This window comes from Gracilinanus agilis, chromosome X (genome assembly GCF_016433145.1).
Source record: "Gracilinanus agilis isolate LMUSP501 chromosome X, AgileGrace, whole genome shotgun sequence".
Taxonomy (NCBI): Eukaryota; Metazoa; Chordata; class Mammalia; order Didelphimorphia; family Didelphidae; genus Gracilinanus; species Gracilinanus agilis.
This window is the reverse complement of record NC_058136.1, coordinates 78,866,218-78,884,549: the sequence shown is the minus strand read 5'-3', so window position 1 is coordinate 78,884,549 and position 18,332 is coordinate 78,866,218. Positions and strand designations below refer to the sequence as shown.

Sequence of the window (18,332 nt, the reverse complement as noted above, 5' to 3'; positions counted from 1 at the left end):
TAAATTAATCTCTTTTAAAGATTTTTTTTTGGCTGGGCAAGAGGGTTTAACATATTAAATAGTAAGTAAGAATACCTATTTGCTGCTAGAAATCAACTAGAAATACAATTTTTGTTTTAAGCATTTAGATTTTAAAATTTTGTAAAATGTAGAAAGTAATATGGGAGAATAGATTGAGAAATTTTTTGAATGGGCAGGCAAAGTGTTGGTTTTCAAAAGTTTCTTTTTTATATATGTTATTAACAGTGAATTACCTTTTTATTTTATTTTATGTATTTTTTAAAGAGGGATTAGAGTGGTATGGTATAGGTAATGGGGGTTAAGTGACTTGCCAGGGTTACACAGCTAGGAAGTGTGTGAGGCCAGATTAGAATCTAGGACTTGGCTCTCAATCCACCATTAGGATACCCAACTGCCCCCAAATTATTACTTTTTAGGTAAATGTAAGGCCTCAAATTGTATAACAAGAAGTTTTTTACTTCCAAGTATATGGCAGACAACTTTTTTAGTGAGGGAGAAATTTTAACAAATGTTTGGGGAGGAAAAAAAAAAGTTACCAAAGACTGACCTAATACACACAAAATTAAATTTATTGGAAAAGACAAAATACTTTAAAATAAAATAAAATAATTTAAAAATAAAATAATTTTTAAGATTTCTAGAATGGCAAATCTGTGTCTAGTTCATTTGTATACCACAGAGCCATTAACTGATACAAAATTTGATAAAATTAGTATTTTTCCCCCCAAAGAAACTTTACATTATTATTTTGTGGATTTAAAAAGCAGAGGGGAAGAAAAAATGTTAATTTGGTAGTTTTCGTTTAAGAATTTTTTATTTTTTATTTAAGTAGCTAAAACAAAAGCTTTATAACATTCTTATAAATGGAAACGGTTATAGAAATTAAAATATTTGGAAGGGTATTTGTCAGTCATTTTGGCTTTATCCCTGATTCGTAATAGCTACGGTATTCAGAAAGGGCGGGAAAATACGACCACTAAAAACATTTTAATAGTAAATACGGGAAAAGATTTTACTTACATGTGTTATATACGTGCAATTCATCCACGATACCCTCATTGCCACCACCAAAAACGACTATAAGTTCTTTAATAGAAACAGCACGATGACCATGTCGGGGTCTGGGCACTGGACCAGACCAACCCACTACACGTTTCCAGCGCGGCTGCAGGAGCAGTGTGGAAGGGGTCGCTGGCTGCACTACGACAGGCACCGAGGCCATGAGAACGGCACTGAAAGAAACCAATTGAAATATTTTATATCAAATTATAACACTTGATAGTTTTAACTCCCCTCAGTTTTCATTTTCCTCACAAAAATAAAAACCTTACAGTTTGTTGGCGTGGCTTGAAGGCCGCCATTTTAGGTATTTCCTTCAGTTGTTTAATATTCCTTACCATATAGTTAGATTGTATCCTCAATTCCGACAATGTTTTCAAATTTCAAATATTCTGAGAAGAAAACACTTTCCTGGTGTTCCTTTTCAAAACCTTAAGAAAAGAGCAGTGGACAGCGCCATCTTCTACCGGTTCTCTCTTTTCCTCAGAGTGTCCTCCGCCGGAAATAGTTCAACGTACCCTGCACGTCTTTCGCATTTCCCCTTCCGCTCCAGAATTGATGGGGGCCGCCATATTGTGAAAGTTTCCGTACCGCTTTAAAATTTTTGCTTCTCGGAAGAAATATAAACAATGAGGACATACATTTCTGTGACCTTCTCAAACTCCTTTAAAAGTCTGTTTATTTCACTTTTTTATTCTTCCTTATTTATTTAAAAGTCCTTTACTTAACGTACAAAATAGAGTCAGTTGGTAGCCGCCATCTTAATTGCAAAAACATATTAATGTACTGAAAACTAGAAGAATTTTAATATTTTAATGTTTATTCATCGTATACTTATATTTTCCACGAACACCAAGATATTTCATTTACTACATTCATCTAAAACCTTATTCTCATAAGAGGACCAACATACTTTTATATCGGACGCGATTTAACACCAGGACCAAAACACCTGAAAATTTACTAAATCTAAAAGTACCTTTCTATCCACTCTTCTACATTAAAAATTATTTTTACTTTGTGTAACAAGTCTTGAGAAGAGGGGCAAAGGCTTGGCAAATAGTGCTAAGTAACTTGCCTACGGTGACAACAACGTTCCTAATAGCAATTAAAAGTATATGCTGGGGGGCAGCTGGGTAGCTCAGTGGAGTGAGAGCCAGGCCTAGAGACGGGAGGTCCTAGGTTCAAACCTGGCCTCAGCCACTTCCCAGCTGTGTGACCCTGGGCAAGTCACTTGACCCCCATTGCCCACCCTTACCAATCTTCCACCTATGAGATAATACACCGAAGTACAAGGGTTAAAAAAAAAAAAAAAAGTATATGCTGGGGGTAGCTATGCCACACATTTGATAGAAACCCAAACTTAGAAATGCGAAGAACTGGTTCAGACATTTTCTACCTGTGTCACCCGAAGTAAGTTATAGAACCTCCGAATGCCTGGTCCTTACAGCTCTTCTGCCTTGTAACTAATACACGGTATTGATTCTAAGCAGAAACTATAGATTTTTTAAAAGCACATGCTTCCTGAAAACAAGATATTAATTATGCAAAAAAAAATTCTGTCTGTAACTGAACAAAATTACTGTGTAATGCAAAGAAAAACAATTGCTATTGTCGACGTGGAATCTAGAAGTCCCAAAACTTGTAGCCTAGAAAGATTTAATGACCCCCAGTTTACTTAGCTTAAAGGTTTGAAAGCCCCGGCTTTGCCCTTGTCACAAGAGAGTTCCTCCCTGAGGAAGAGTCCAACTTCTCTAGTCTCAGACTAACAAAAGACCTTATTTTGAGATTGAGTGGGGATGATCATTCCCATCTAGGTTAAACTCAAGTCGAGTGACTTTAGCGCAGTAAGGCAACGCTTCAGTCTCAACCTAAGGTTCTGACTTCAATTCTTGGAAGGAGGGTGTGATATTCTGGAGACAAGAAGAGTAATGATCATCCCCACTCAATCTCAAAATAAGGTCTTTTGTTGGTCTAAGACTAGAGAAGTTGGACTGTTCCAGGGAGGAACTCTCTTGTGACAAGGACAAAGCCGGGGCTTTTACCTTTAAAGCTAAGTAAACTGGGGGTTATCAAATCTTTCTAGGCTACAAGTTTGGGAGCTTCTAGATTCCACGTCGACATTATTTAATATTTTGGGAATACATATTAACTTACAATTTTAAATAGGTTTTTCAAATCAGCAAATATTTCTTATTCCTCCTAGCTCCACCCCCCCAGGAAGATCCCTGTTACAAAATAAACCTATTTTGTTATTTACAGTATAATAAAACTCAGCCTTTTTAAGATCATCAAAGCATAACAACTTAATCCAAACATTCTAAGTCCAATTGCCAGTGGCCCAGACCAATTTGACTTCACTTCTTCCTGATTCAGGCACAGCACTCTATCCCTAACTGTCCTAAAAGAATTAGAATTCGAAGATTGGATTTAGTGAATACTTTAAGGAATTCAGGGCAGCCAGAAATTAGATATGAAAAACATTACAAGTTATGGGGGAAAACTAGTTAAAAATGCATTAAGCAAAGAAATTGATTGTCTCAATTTACAATCAGCAAGTCCAGTAAAGTTTATTGGGGAAGGTAAGGAGTAAAAAAGATTGAAAAGGTGTGTACTTGGGAAGGGAGAATAGTTCATTGTGATTTTTAAAATTTTAAACTGATGATTTTACCTTGATTTTGGGACTCACTTGTAGTATGCTGAGTAGGGAGGGGACTATAGGCCAGTTCAGATCCCTATAGCAAGGATGAGTCCACACCCATAATGTAATAAGCAACTGGAACTTAAATGCTAACTTTTGGGGTGCTAGTTTGTTTCAGACAAAATATTTGGCTCCCAAGAACTGACTACTCCAATCCAAACATCAAGTGTTACCTGCAGGTGATCTTCACCTTTGTAATGGACTGCAGTTTTAATAGGGGACAAGAGAGATCAAATAATGATACTGAATCACAACGACAAGGGCATGCCAATTATGGCAGATCCTGTTTTTTCTATATGAAATAAAACAATGTGATTGTTTAAACTTTGTTACCATATCAGATTTGTCTGTAATCAGTTCATAATTATTATTTATTTCCGCCTATTAAAATTTATATTTCAAAATCCTTTTAACTCATTGTTCTTTTTAGCTTTTAACAGATAAATTATTTCTCTTGCTTGCTCTTTATTCTACAAGAGCAATAAAATACCAGGGAATTTAATTGCTATATCACAGTGTCAATGTGGAATCTAGAAGCCCTCAAATTTGTAGCCTAGAAAGAGTCGATGAACCCCAGTTTACTTAGCTTGAAGGTGAAGGTCCTGGGTTTGACCTTGTTGAGTGTTTGACCTTGTTGAGAAGCCTTCTCCCAGGACATGACTCTTTAGAACAGTAGGCAGTGAGTCATTCTTATAAACTGAAGGTCCAGAGTTAGACCCTCAAAAAGAGGGTGTGATATACTGAAAGAGGCTGCTGGACGCAAGCTCAGCTTGGATATGGCCCTGATGGTGGCATGGGCATTGAACCCCCAAAACTAGAGAAGTGTTTCAGGCCATCTATAAGCAGGAAAATTCCTTTGTTCCCTTACATTCTTGTGACTCCTAACCCAAAACATCTGATAATTCCTATAAGACCCTGAGAGGATTATCCTCCTTGGATTATCCTTTAGATGGACAGAGAGATACACCTCCTTAATATCATCAGGTTGTATCTGAGACATCCATCTGTCCTCTGAACTATGAGGGTCACCCGCTATGTCTGCAGGCAGACCCAGTCAGATGACCCAGTCCCCCACCGAATGCCTGAGTGTACCACACTAGTCATGTCTCCACTGTTGTAAAGAATATAAAATCCCCAGAATTGATGCCCTCGGTGGGGGACAACATTTCCATCCATGCTGTCCTCCCAAGGAGCAACTCCCCATCTTGCTGTTCCACCTTGCTATCCTCATAGCCATTCTCAACATTACTTTCCAAATTAATAAATTTCTCTTTTTATCTTTATGCTAAGTTTCGGAGTCTTGCATTCTTGCAAAAGGTATCCTTCTGGAACCCAGAGGTTCACCATTATACCCCACAACACTGGCTGTACCCCACAACAATGGGAATCATCATCCCCACTCAAGCTCAAAATAATTTCTTATTCTGAGACAAGTGAAGTTGGTTTTTCCCTCAGGGAAGAACCATCACTCACATGGTCAAACCCAGGGCCTTCACCTTCAAGCTAAATAAATTGGAATTCATCAAATCTTTCTAGGCTACAAGTTGGGGGCTTCTAGATTCCACATCAACAACAATGTTACAGATGTTGCTATTTTTCACATCATTATTCCCTGTGCAAGTAGACAAAGATAGCAAATCATTACTTGTTAACTTTCTTCATAATTTAGAATATATTATAGATAATTGTTGGTTATTCTACATATTTTGTTTAACATGAAACAGCTACAGGAGTCTCAGAAAATTTCACCTTTCATTAGAAAGTTATCAAAATCTATATTTATATTTTTATATAGGTAATTAAATTGCTTTCTTACATTTTTAGATAATGACTATTGCGAAATAACATAAATCAATTGTTAAATCTCATTTCAATTGATAATGTTTAGGGTATATAATCCACTGTGTAGTTTTTAGGATAGGGATTGAAACTGCATGTTTCCCAGGTTTAAAAGATACAATTATACCTCACATAAACAGCCCTTTTTGACCTTCAGTTAGCAGATGTTTATTTGTGTTTCAAGGTTTAATTTATGTGGAATAGGGAGGGATAAATGACCTGGGATTTTCTCCTTCAGTGGGAGTAGGAGTCTGGAGGTTATAATCCATCTCAAGGTTGTAAGGCACTACTGCTCTTTATCTTAACAGAAGGTAAATTTTGTCATAGAATTTAAAAATCATGATTGACAGAATAAAAGTAGGGTTGAAGAAATACAGTACCTTAATGGAATACATTATTAAGAACAATGAAGAGAAATGCTATTCAATTATCACTAGTAAAGATATTTCTCATTAGAAATGGAACAAAAAAGAGAAAAATAATAAAATTAAAAAGCTACATATACTAATAGTAATAATTTAAAACCTCATGAGAATTCATTTACAAAACACTTCTTATGTAAAAGTGCCTATCAAGACACAAAAATATTTAGAGAGAAGGGAAATAAACATTTATATAGTGCCTACTATCTGCCAGGAGGCAGACAGGTATCTTAGCAAATAGAATTCTGGGCCTAGAGTCAGGAAGACGTGAGTTCAAATTTGGATTCAGAGACTCATTAGCTGTATAACCCATGGCAAGTTATTGAACATGTTTGCCTACTTCATTGGAGAAGGAAATGGTAAAATTCAGTATTTTTGCCACTGAAAATTCTTAGGGGTTATGAAAAGTGAGACATAATATTAAAAGTAACCCTAAGCCGTTTGAGCTTCAAAATCTGTGAGGTAAGTGCTTTTATTATTCTTACTTTAAAGGTGAAAAAAAAGGCAAATAAAGGGGTCAGCTTTGTATTTTTTGTGTCATCAGTGACCTCCAGAGTAGCAGTTTTTGTGGCCGTAAAGAATTGGAAACTTTACAAAGTTTCTGTCAAATGTATAATAAATTATTTATGTTACCTGGAATAATGAAATATTATAATACCATGATGTAATGAACATTAAGGCTGTGGAGAATTTTTGGAAGGAATACAATGACAATGACAAAAGGAACAGCAATTTTTTTATAATGTGTCATTTTGAATAATAAAAAAAATTGGACATTTTGACTATGTTGATCAAATTTGAGCGAAAAAAGATCTTTTTTCTGTTCATTTTAGAAGTGACATTTTTTATATGGAATATTGCATGCAGAATCAGATACAGATAGTCAATAGTTGGTTTTGTTGGATTTGGGTTTTTTGACTTGCTAAATAGAAGTGTACCTAAAAAAAAGTTTACTTAAAAAAACTTTTGGTTTCGGCTTGAGGTTGATAATTTTTGAGTTTAGGTCTTGTGTGATAGATTGGGGTAACTACTGTGATCTTAGAACTTGAAGTTGATGGCTAAGGAATGTTGACATCCATGTCAACAGGATAGAAGAAAAAATAAAAAATAAAATAATAAAGAAAAATGGGGGCAGCTGGGTAGCTCAGTGGATTGAGAGCCAGGCCTAGAGAGGGGAGGTCCTAGGTTCAAATCTGGCCTCAGACTCTTCCCAGTTGTGTGACCCTGGGCAAGTCACTTGACCCCCATTGCCCACCCTTATCACTCTTCCACCTAGGAGCCAATACACAGTATTGATTCTAAGATAGAAGGTAAGGGTTTTAAAAAAAATTAAAATAATAAAAATAAAATAAAATTCAATCAGATATCATTTCAAGAAGTAGTAGAAGAAAACATGTTTAATTGAAGTTAAAAAACAAAACCACTTATTCTAATTTTTGTCCTATAATCTCCTGATAGTTTTAAACTTTGATTATGGCAAGTTTAGTTTTGTTCTTAGATAATAAAATATTTCATGGAATATATGGAATAATGTTAAATTAATGATATTATTTTATTTTGTAAAGAGGGTGGCTTTGGGAGATTTCCATCTTTAATAAAAAATTTTGTACAAAGGTTAATCAATCTTTAAGTGCCTTACTAATTTTACAAATAAATTGCATTCTGATTTTGTGTTTGAGAGGATTAGCCCCTTATAAGGGTGGTGCACTTAGTGCTTTGTACACTAAATGAATAAAATCACAGAGAAGATGAGAAATAAAGTTTGTAAGTAACTTTTTTTTTTGTAAAAAGCATTTATTTGCATTATGTATATTTTAAAAGAAAAAAGATACATTTATGGGGATAAGAATAAGAAGGAGACACTTAGCAAATATTAATTAAACATTAGAGTGGTCAGTTTGCTTCTGAGTTCATTTATAAAATGATTGTGAAAAGTATAAAATGTTTTAATCCAAGCAAGAGTCACATCTTAAAGGTTTTCTGGGTTTTCCAGGCGGGAAATTCTCACTGAGAATTAATGAGATTCATATGTAAATTAGAGGTTCAGTATTATTTACCACAGTCCCGGAATTTTGCAGGGGCCACATTTCTGGATTTTCTTGTTCCGGTGGAAGGTTTCTCATATTAATCCAGTTACCCAAGTACATGGTGCAGGGTTGTTGTGCATAGTTGAAGGTGGAAATTTCTGAGATCAAAGCGTTACTTTCATAACTCTGAGGGGTAGTTAAGAAGTAGAGATCTTTTTGTGTGTCTTGCTCGTGTGTCAGCGAACTTGTCCCATTTGTACAGCGGTCCTTTGGATAACACCTTTGCCTGTTATTCAGAAAGGATTTTGTCTTCCGACGAGGTTGATATTTATAATCTGGATACTCCTCTTTGTGTTTGGCGCGTAAACGCTTGGCCTCATCAAAGTATGGTTGCTTTTCGCTGTCCGTCAGCAGTTTCCAAGACACTCCTAATAGCTTACTGATTTCCGAATTGTGCATTTTTGGGTTCTCCAGAGCCACTTTGCGCCGCTGACTCCTTGACCACACCATGAAAGCATTCATAGGCCGCTTCACCCGACTTGTACTGCCCGATCTACTGTCCCAGTTATTTTTCACTATGTCACTGACCCTCAAATTCCCTTCCACAAAAGGGCTTTTTATTTCCAACAAATTATACATAGTCAAGGTTTACAATTATATATTCCTCTTAGTGTCACCAAAAACAGGAAACAAACAACGAAAAATCAAAGAAGCCCTTACTATTCTTTTTGTTTTCCCACATCCAGGAAATACTAAATTTAATGAACTTAACCCCACCCCCTAAAAAACCCAACCAATTATATACCCCTCTCTCCACCATTGGTTAATACCTTATTTTATTTATCACTTAGAACAAACTTAAATTTGAACTTTTCAAATAACTAGGTAAGATATTAGTTAGTTTTTAATTTTATTAGCAATTATTTCCTACAAATATAAAAAACAATAATACATAACCTTAAATTTTCTTCAATAGTTGCATGTTTTGAAACCTAAACTTAATTTATTCCTTCAATAAAATAAAATAAAAAGTTTTGGTTTCATTTTGTGGGCCAAAATCTTCAGATTTATTTATTTGTTTGTTTCTTTAATCTTTCACTTTTATTTATTAAGCACCTATTATTCTATGCCCAGAACTATGCCTGGAACTGTGAAATTTTTAAAAGTAGCTCCTTTGATCTTTACAGCATCCTTAAGACATAGGCTTGCATTACTTGCATTTTACATTATGAAAGTGAAGCAGAGGCTTAAGTGATTTCAAGGTCAAAGAAGTAGTATCAAAGATCAGGTTTAAATTTTCCTATGTCCAGCCCAGTAAATAGAACACCAGGCCACTATGCCACTATAGTTGATTGAATAAGTTATTTACACCTGAAGATGGATTTTGAAGTTGAAAAACTTGAGACCAAGACACCAATTTAACATTATAATAATCTAGGTCTGAGGTGAGGATAGTTGAAATCAACATGTTCCAAGTATCAGAAAAGGGGGCATATAAGAAGGATGTTGTGGATGTGGAAAAAAAAATACTAATTGACCATGGAAGGTGAAAGAAATCTGAAATCTGTAAGCAGCATAAATCAAGATAACATTATTTTGCTGATTGTTTAGGTTTTTGAAAGTAATGGAGAAAAGGGTAAAAAAGATTTAAGCTAAATGTGTGTCATGCATTCATCCTCCCAGCCCACCCCAAACAGATTTTTTTTTTTAAACCCTTACCTTTCCTCTTGGAGTCAATACTGTGTATTTAGAGTGGTAAGGGTGGGCAATGGGGGTCAATTGACTTGTCCAGGGTCACATAGCTGGGAAGTGTCTGAGGTCAGATTTGAACCTAGGACCTCCCGTCTCTAGGCCTGGCTCTCCATCCATTGAGCTACCCCATTGCTCCCTCCCTTAACCCCATTGATTCTTAAACAATTTTAAGCAATTCTTTAGGTAACCCCCTTGCAGCAATAAGGAAGTTAGAAAGGTTTTAAAGGGAAATGTATAGAGAGGAAAAAGCACTTGTCTAAAAATGGAACGTTGGAGTTTTGAGATAGGAGATATGTAGCTAGATAAGTGGATCTGAGACTCATAAATAGAGGTAATAATTTATTAATAAGCATAAGATCAATTGAGATCAAGTGAAATAGTGAGGGGACTGAGGAGGGTTACAAAGTTTGTAGAAAGTAAAATCACCAAATTCAAGAGAGAAGAAAATACTAAAGATAACCTCAAGAATGATGAGAATTGAGAAAAGACCATTATATTTGTTATTGACAGATTATTGGTAGTTTTGGAAAGAACAATTTAAGTTTAGAAATGAAGTTCAAAGTGAAACTGCAGAGAACCAAAAAGCTAACCAGAGGAAAGAGTTTAGCCACAAAAGAAAAAAGATAGTAGGGATGGATGAATCAAGTGGTAGTGAAATGAATATATTTATAGTAAGTAATCAGGAAGAAATTAAAATGAGAGTAGAAAGGGATATTTGAAATTTTCTGGATTGAAAGAGTTGACAGGGAAGAAGAATATTATGTTGGAATTGGCAAAAATTTATAAAAAGTTAAAAGTAAATTATAAATTTATTTATATATGTTTTATAAATGTATAAAAATTTATTTAAAAAGTTTCAAATTAGAATAATTCTCAAAAACTTTTCTTAGTATTTCTAAAAGATGTAAGGTCTGAAAAGAAAGGAAAGAACAGCAGAAGTGGACCAATAAACAACCCAGCCCAATTAAGATGTTTTTTATGATTACAATTTTCTATCATAGTTTGGAAATTTAGTATTCCTAGACCTCTAACTCCTTCCTCTTCTTTAGTTTTTCTTTTTATTAAAATTTTTTTTGATCTATGAAGCATTCTTTGGTAGTTTGATTGGCCTAACACTGGTAAATAAATTAATGTGGGTAGTAGTAGTTTCTTTATAAATGTCACTTATCTTATTGTGATTTAATTTCTAGAATAATGAAATGGGTCAAATTTTTTCTTTTTCTAAATGAATGGATATTGTGTCAAGTTCTTTCTGTATATACTGAGAATATGATTTTGTTGATTTTACTCTTAATATCAATTATGTGTTTTCCTAATATTGAATATACCCTGTATTCCTGGTTATAGTGTGTGATCTTGCTAACAAATTATTTAATTTTGTTGCATTAGTGTTTATTAATGAAATTGTATGCATTTTTTTGTTTTGACTTTCCCTGGCTTAGGGTTCAACACTATATTTGCATTATAGAAGGAATTCATGAAGATAATTTCTGTACCAAGTTTTTCTTGCAATTTTTCTTTTAAATGTCAGAATTCATTTGCAAATCCATGTGATCTTATTTTTTCTCCAAAAGTTAATTTATGTATTGTTACAATAAAGGGTTAGTTAAATATTTTAGTTTCTATTTTGTTAATCTTGGCAATTTATATTTTTGTAAATATTTTATTTTATTTAGATTGTCAGCTTTATCAACATACATTTGTTTGCTTCTCAATATTTTTCATATTAACATATATATTAAATATAATTTAAGGTTAATGTCATACATATGCTTGTAATGTATATATGTCTATATATTTAAAAAACTAGCCTAGATCTCTACCCCACCTCAATTTTGTGAACCTCTTTGATATTTCAGAATTTTTATTTTGGCACTTAATTTGTTGGTTTTCTATTAAAAAATGCATGCCCAATTATTGCTCAGCCTTTTTAATTAATGAAAGAATTTGGAGATATATTTTGTTGTCATTTGTTGCATCCAACTCTTCATGAATCCATTGAGTTTTTTTTTTTTTTTATGGCAAAGATACTGGAGTCATTTGACATTTCCTTTCTCAGGTTATTTTTGCATACAGAGAAACTGAGACAAACAATTAACTGCCTTTCTCTAAATAAGGAAGACTAATTTTGCCTGACTCCAGGTTTGGCATTGTGCCACCTAGATTGAAATAAGTATAATTTAAACAATAACAATATAAAAACAATTTTGAAAACTCCAATCCTGTTTACTTGTGGTTTCTCTCTCCAGCATTTTTCTGCATTGTCCAGGTTCTTTCAACTTTCCTCTCTTTCCTCATTTTTTCTCATATACTGTTACAATGTAAGCTCCATAAATATAGGTATTGTATTTCTGCTTTCACTGGTACCTTTTACTCTGAAGTTTCTAATGACATGGGGGAAGAGAACCCCTTGGGTTTGGGAAGGATACTTTTCTCAAAAATGAGAAGACTCCAAAACTTAGCTTAAAAGTAAAAAAAAGAGAGGGGGCAGCTGGGTAGCTCAGTAGATTGAGAGCCAGGCCTAGATACAGGAGGTCCTGGGTTCAAATTTGGCCTCAGCCACTTCCCAGCTATGACCCTGGACAAGTTACTTGACCCCCATTGCCTACCCTTACCACTCTTCTGCCTTGGAACCAATACATAGTATTGACTCCAACGCAGAAGGTAAGGGTTTAAAAAAAAAAAGAAAAAAAAGTAAAGAGAGAAATTTATTAACTATATAGAATTATTGGCCAGCAAGACAGCATGAGTGGAGCAACCCTGGTCCCCAAGACACAGCATGGCAGCACGGAGTGCAGCAACTGAAGGAATTGCTCCCCAAATGCTTGGTTCAGGGGTTTTTATATTCTTTACAATAGTGAGTACATGAGTGAGTTATGTCATGTGTGGACTTGACTCTAGAGACATAAGCACTTAGGTATTTGGTGGGGTTAGGGGTCTGCCTGAGATCCTCATGGCATTGGCTATCATGGTGTGGCCTGGAGGTGTATCTCTGTCAATCTCAACCTAAAGGATGACCCAAGGATAATAGTCTTATAGTAGCTATTAGAAGTTCTTTGGCTCCAGAGGCGCAAGGACAGAAAGGGGGAAGGGAATTTCCCTGTCTATATCAGTGTCTTTCCATCTATACTAGGACCATGTCATTAATACAGGCTTATTGACTTTCTTATGAATCAGTCCCAGTGGTGTTCTTTAACCTCTTCCTTTATGATGTCCTTTCAAACTGTTTGCTCAATCAATTCCTCTTGCTCCTTATTTCTTTCCTCAGTTTTCTTGGTCTTTCCTTTTTCTCCTTATTTTTGACTAGTGTTCTTTATACCATATTGTATTTTTAACAAATATAGAGTTCTTTAATATGAGGATTATACATCATTGTATATTCCTTTTCTTAAGTCTACTTCTAAGTCTCAAAAATGAGAGGTCAAAGGGAAATGGGAGTGATGAACCTTGTTGCTTTCATATATGTATATATTTATATAATTTAACTCCATATATGTTAACTCCAAACAAATTCAATTTCTAGGGAAAAATTTCCAATATAGAAATTGTTTTGTCAAGTGATGTAAACATTATTGGTTACATTTTTAATAACTCCAACCTTTTATTTCTTAATTTTTAACTGAATACTTGGAATAGAAAATGTGAAAGAGCATCAGCAACTTTTTTTGTGATAAGTATTAGGGAGTGAATAGACATTTTAATGTCCTTTTTAGGGTAGTAACTTTTATCTTCACGTTCTTCTCCCTTCTGAGAAATGGTTTCTTGACAGATGCCTAGCAGAGGGACTACACCCTCCAAATATAATTCCAACAAAAAGACTGTCTGCATTCGTTAGAAAACAATTATATTCTCACATATAAATGCCATAACTTCTAATAAAATTGCCTTTATTCAATACCATAGAAATATACTCATTAGTCTTACAGTTCTAGTCCTATTTTTCCTTTCTCTTTTCTTACACTCTCAAGATAAAACTTTTCTGTGTCAAAGTAAGAACATAAGACAAATGAAACTTAAAAAAAATGGAGTGAGTCCTCTACATTTTGTAGGCAGGAAATAGTAAAGTAAGAATGAAAGGGGAAATTCTCATGAACAAGTAGAGAGTAAGAGCACAAATAGGATTGAAGTGAATTAGAAAAAAGGCAATGTATCTTTGACTAGAAGGAAAATGCTAGAATGCTACTCTAACCATAAATTGAGGCAAATGAGATCTAAATTAGCCCTTTCTCTCTTAAAAAAAAATAACCCATACCTTTTGTCTTAGAACCAATTGGTTCTAAGGCAGAAGAGTGGTAAGGGCCAGGGAATGGGGGTTAATGACCTACTCAGAATCACAAAGCTAATAGGTGTCGGATCCAGATTTGAATCAGGACCCATCTCTAGGCCTGGCTCTCAATCCACTGAACTATGCAGTTGCCCTGAGGCTCTATGTTTCTCAAAGTGTATACCTTTTTTAAAAAAGTAACAATGGGTAAAATGTAGGGCATAACAGATTACTGATACTTTTATGTTCTGACTCATGGAGATGGGCCTAGAAATCAAGAAAAACCTGAGAGCAAATCCAGTCTTATACATTAGCTGTGTACCTTAAATTTGTCATTTGAAATCTCTGCCTACCTCAATTTCCTCATCTCCAAAATGGGGATGAGTATGGTTAAGAAACTTTACATATAAATTGCATAGCACAAAATTTATACCTATTAAGGGAACAGAAGTAGGATATGTAGTTTTTTTGGGGAAGGCCAACAAAAGAATAACAAGAATGATATTATGATCAGAGTATATTATGTACCACATAAATAAAAATAGCTGATAAATTTAGAAAAAATAGATCTTAAACATGCAGATATATCAATCATAAAGGGCTTAAAGCATCTTTTTTTTTTTTAATCAATTTTCCTCTGAAGTTTTTTCAAAAAGGACAGAACCTTACATGAGAAAAATATGATTCTTTATTCCAAAAACAGTATCAAGTTTAGCTTTGGGAGAACAGATTTTGAAAGGCTCACAGAAAAAATGTAAATAAAATTTTGTAGAAGGATGTTGCAAAAATAAAGGTAACTCCTATGAAAAATTTGTATTGTATAAAAACAAAAAAAATATACTACTTTCTGAGAATTGATATAAGGCAGAAAAGTGTATTAAGTGAATGGGATTAAGTGACTTTCCTAGTTATATAGCCAAAAAATATCCGAGGTCAAATTTGAACCCTAAACCACCATCTTTAAGTCTTGTTTTTTTCTTCGCCAAGCTACTCCAAAATCACTAATACGGATGCAAAGATCACCAAGCAAGATTTAAAAATATGTAAAAGTGATGGAATATGAAGAATATTTGTATAAGTTATGTCAATTAGATGGCTGGAAGACAAGTTTAGGAGGAAGTGACAGTGACAAAAAGAGGCTGATATTTTTATTTGGAGCAATTGCAGTGCAATCAATTTAATTAGAATTTTCTAACTAATTTTAGGAAAAAACCCAGAATTTTAAATAAATAAATGACAACATAGCAAAGAAATATGAAAAACTCTTTTTTCAATAATCCTAATTTGGTAGTTTTTTCTTCTTTCACCATTTAGACATTCTTCTCCTCTTCAGTAAATAAGCTGTAGTCTCCAGCTCTTCTTCCAAAAACTCAAATCCATTTGGTTCCAGTTCATTGTTCAATTTTTTTTCAAGATAAGGTTTCTTCCCCTTTAGAGGAGTCAAGCCCTGTATTGTTAGATCCTTTAAACTAAGTGATGAAAGATTCTCTTATCCCAAGGACACTCTAAGTATGTAAAAATGGTAAAGTGAGCTCTGACTCTATTCAATGTCTGGCTATCTTTCTTCTACCTCTTGGTTGAAAAAAATCAAAAAAGACAAAGGTTAAAAAAATAGTAATCTCAAATTAAAACCTGGGGACGAAGAGAAAGGAAAAAAAAGTAAATGTGTAATCTTCAATTTTAAACTTCATTTCCAGATTGCTAAAGCTAATTTTTCTTTTCACAAAATGAATATTCCATGAATGAATTAAATTCTGTAAGTAGAAAAATTTTGTATACAAAACACCTATTTGCATATACACAAATGAATTCAGGGTTACAGACACAGATCTACTTCTCTTATACATTCTTACACATTACAAATCATTATTTTTCTTTTTTCCTATTGAAAAGCTCAATTCTCCTTTTTTCATGGAGTTGAAGAGGTTGGCACATATGGGAAAATAAAGGGCTGAAAAGCAGTGATGATATACACACAGTTAGTTTGATTTAATTAATTTATTGGTTACGCTTCTGTGGTCTTTTTGTGTTTTGGGAAAAGTGTGTGTGCAAAGTGTGTGTGCAAAGTGTGTGTGTAAAGTGTTTTTTTTCCTTTTTTTTTTGTAAAATCCATCCCTTTCTTCTTTCCTTCCCCAAGTTTAAGAGTAGAAAAAATAGCAACAGTGGGGAGGAGTGCTGCACAGCCTTTATGATTATGCCAGCCCGAAGCCCTCTGAGCACTCCTGTATAGCCAACAGCAGCATATGGCGTAACTTCTCATAGCTCTCATAAGCAGGTAGGTCCAGCTGATTAAAACTAGAAAGGGAGATGGATACACAAATGAAGAGAAAGAGTATTAATTCTGAGTATCTGAATAGAACTCCCACATCTTCTTTTACTCTTTTCTTTTTCCATCCACCTACCACCTATTCCTTCCATCATCTATGGTTTCTTACCAAGTATGAGCTGAAGGTAAGCGGTCTGTGGATCTGTCATCACGGTGAATCTGGAATTTCTGAATACCATTCATTCCTTCAAGTGCTGCAAAGCCCTGAAGAGGCACCTTAGAAGTGCCTGTAACAAACTGGAGGAATTTGGCTCGATCTGCCTGATCAAAAGAGCGAAGAGCTCTCCAGAACCACTGTATCTAGGAGGAAAACACATTCAAGTCCAAGTGTTAAAGGATGTAGGTAGAAAGAGAAATGGGAAGGCAGTGGTGGCTATAAATGGAAAAAGGCTGGGAATTCTGACAGTTAAGTTTCTGCTTTGCCTTTTGAGTGGGTAACCTTGAACTCCATTATTTTATTATTTGTCTACAGTATTTTTGAGCCTTATGCTTATAATTTAGTGTTTATAACCCCTTCTTTCTGATTATACATCCTTGATTCTTGCTCTGTAAGAGATTAGAAATTTACTAGGATAATTAGTTCCAAAATTCTCTTAGATAAAAAAATAACTACTGAAAATTTTAGAAAATTAAAAGCATTATGATTCATGTTATTAAAATCTTCCTTGTCAGATTATAAGCAAAATATGAGATTCTCTGTGTAACGGAGGATCTCCACTCAGTTTTCAACAAAGCAGTTGATCCTGAACTATTCTCCAAGTAATATCTTCTAGGATAGTGATGGTGAACCTTTTAGAGATCACATGTGATATATCTGCTATCCTTCCCTGCTATACACAGGGGAGGGAAGAAAGAACTTTCATTGGGCTACCGGGTAGGTGAAGTGAAGAATATCCTTAGCATGTGTAGAGATGGGGAGAGGAATGACCTGAGTGCTTTGCTCCCTTTCCCTCTGGTTCTGCCCCATATGAGCTTTCCACCTTACCCCCAGAGAGGGGAGGGAGGGAAACACTTCCATTGGACTGCTGGGTAGAGTGGCAGGTGAAGGGAAAAAATATTCTTAGTGCAAGTAAAGGTGGGAGAGAGGAGTTGCCTGCTAGCTCTGCCCACTTTCCCCTCTGATGCCCTTCGTTTGGGCTGCTGAGTAGAGGGGTGAGTGATGTGAAAAAATGTCACCAGATACAGTGGAGAAGGGGAAGGGAGCAGTTCCACCTGAGTTCCACCTTTCTAATAATGAACTCTGGGAGTGGGTGGGAGGAAAGTGGCATGTGTGCCCATAGAGAACACACTACATGCCATCTTTGCTACAGATTTGCCATCACTATTTTAGGATGACTGAATTTGGGTGGATGGAAATAAGAGAATAAGTGTTTAGAACTAGAAGAACACAAGTTCAGATTTTCAAATGCAAGCTACAGAAAATGTAAATGGGAATTATAACACTTATTTCAGGCTGTTAGTAGCATGGCTTTATCAACTGAAATATAGTCAGCTTAAGCTAACAAACTGAGGGAAGTACAAAATAGCTTTATTTCTGAGACTGTAAATTCTTTCAGTTGCCACTTTGCTCTTCTAAGTTTCTATTCCCAGAAAAAGATAAGATAATCTCTAAAAAACCTCTTGAATTGTGATATATAATATGACCAACTGTTCCAGATCCCTGGCAAGCAGTCTTATACTAGTACAGTTAATAAATATACTGTATATAAATTTTGGATGGTAAATTTGTATTGGAAAAAAAAGGTGGAAAGTAGGCTTAAAAAAAAAAAAAAAAGAGGGGTTGGGGGCAGGTAAGTAGCTCAATATATTGAGATCCAGGAGGTCCTGTGTTCAAATCTGGCCTGACCCTGACTATGTGACCTCTGGGCAAATAACTTAATCCCCAATGCCTAGCCAGTACCACTTTTTTGTTCTGGGATCA

The 18,332-nt window shown here is 34.8% G+C and overlaps 3 protein-coding genes across 3 annotated transcripts in view; all 3 read right to left on the bottom strand.

Annotated features, from left to right (window-relative positions):
* LOC123253805 (host cell factor 1-like) overlaps positions 1–1,243 on the bottom strand; it is a 34,077-nt gene extending 32,834 nt beyond the window's left edge. Inside the window, exon 1 of the mRNA XM_044682941.1 lies at positions 1,042–1,243. Within this exon, the coding sequence (XP_044538876.1) occupies positions 1,042–1,243 (202 nt within the window). The remainder of the gene's footprint in view (positions 1–1,041) is intronic.
* Positions 1,244–8,066: 6,823 nt separating this feature from the next.
* On the bottom strand, positions 8,067–8,708 carry LOC123253804 (sex-determining region Y protein-like). Its single transcript, XM_044682940.1, has one exon. The coding sequence runs from the start codon at positions 8,706–8,708 to the stop codon at positions 8,067–8,069; it is 642 nt and encodes a 213-aa protein (XP_044538875.1).
* Positions 8,709–16,068: 7,360 nt separating this feature from the next.
* Positions 16,069–18,332, bottom strand: part of LOC123253836 (E3 ubiquitin-protein ligase HUWE1-like) — an 88,141-nt gene continuing 85,877 nt past the window's right edge. Inside the window, exons 80-81 of the mRNA XM_044682954.1 lie at positions 16,521–16,711; positions 16,069–16,380 (exon numbers count right to left, since the gene is read on the bottom strand). Coding sequence (XP_044538889.1) covers positions 16,278–16,380; positions 16,521–16,711 — 294 coding nt within the window. The 3' untranslated portion in view covers positions 16,069–16,277. The remainder of the gene's footprint in view (positions 16,381–16,520; positions 16,712–18,332) is intronic.

Bases quoted from the DNA above. Each gene is read 5' to 3' on its own strand.
- LOC123253804 (XM_044682940.1), bottom strand. From the start codon at position 8,708: ATGTATAATTTGTTGGAAATAAAAAGCCCTTTTGTGGAAGGGAATTTG.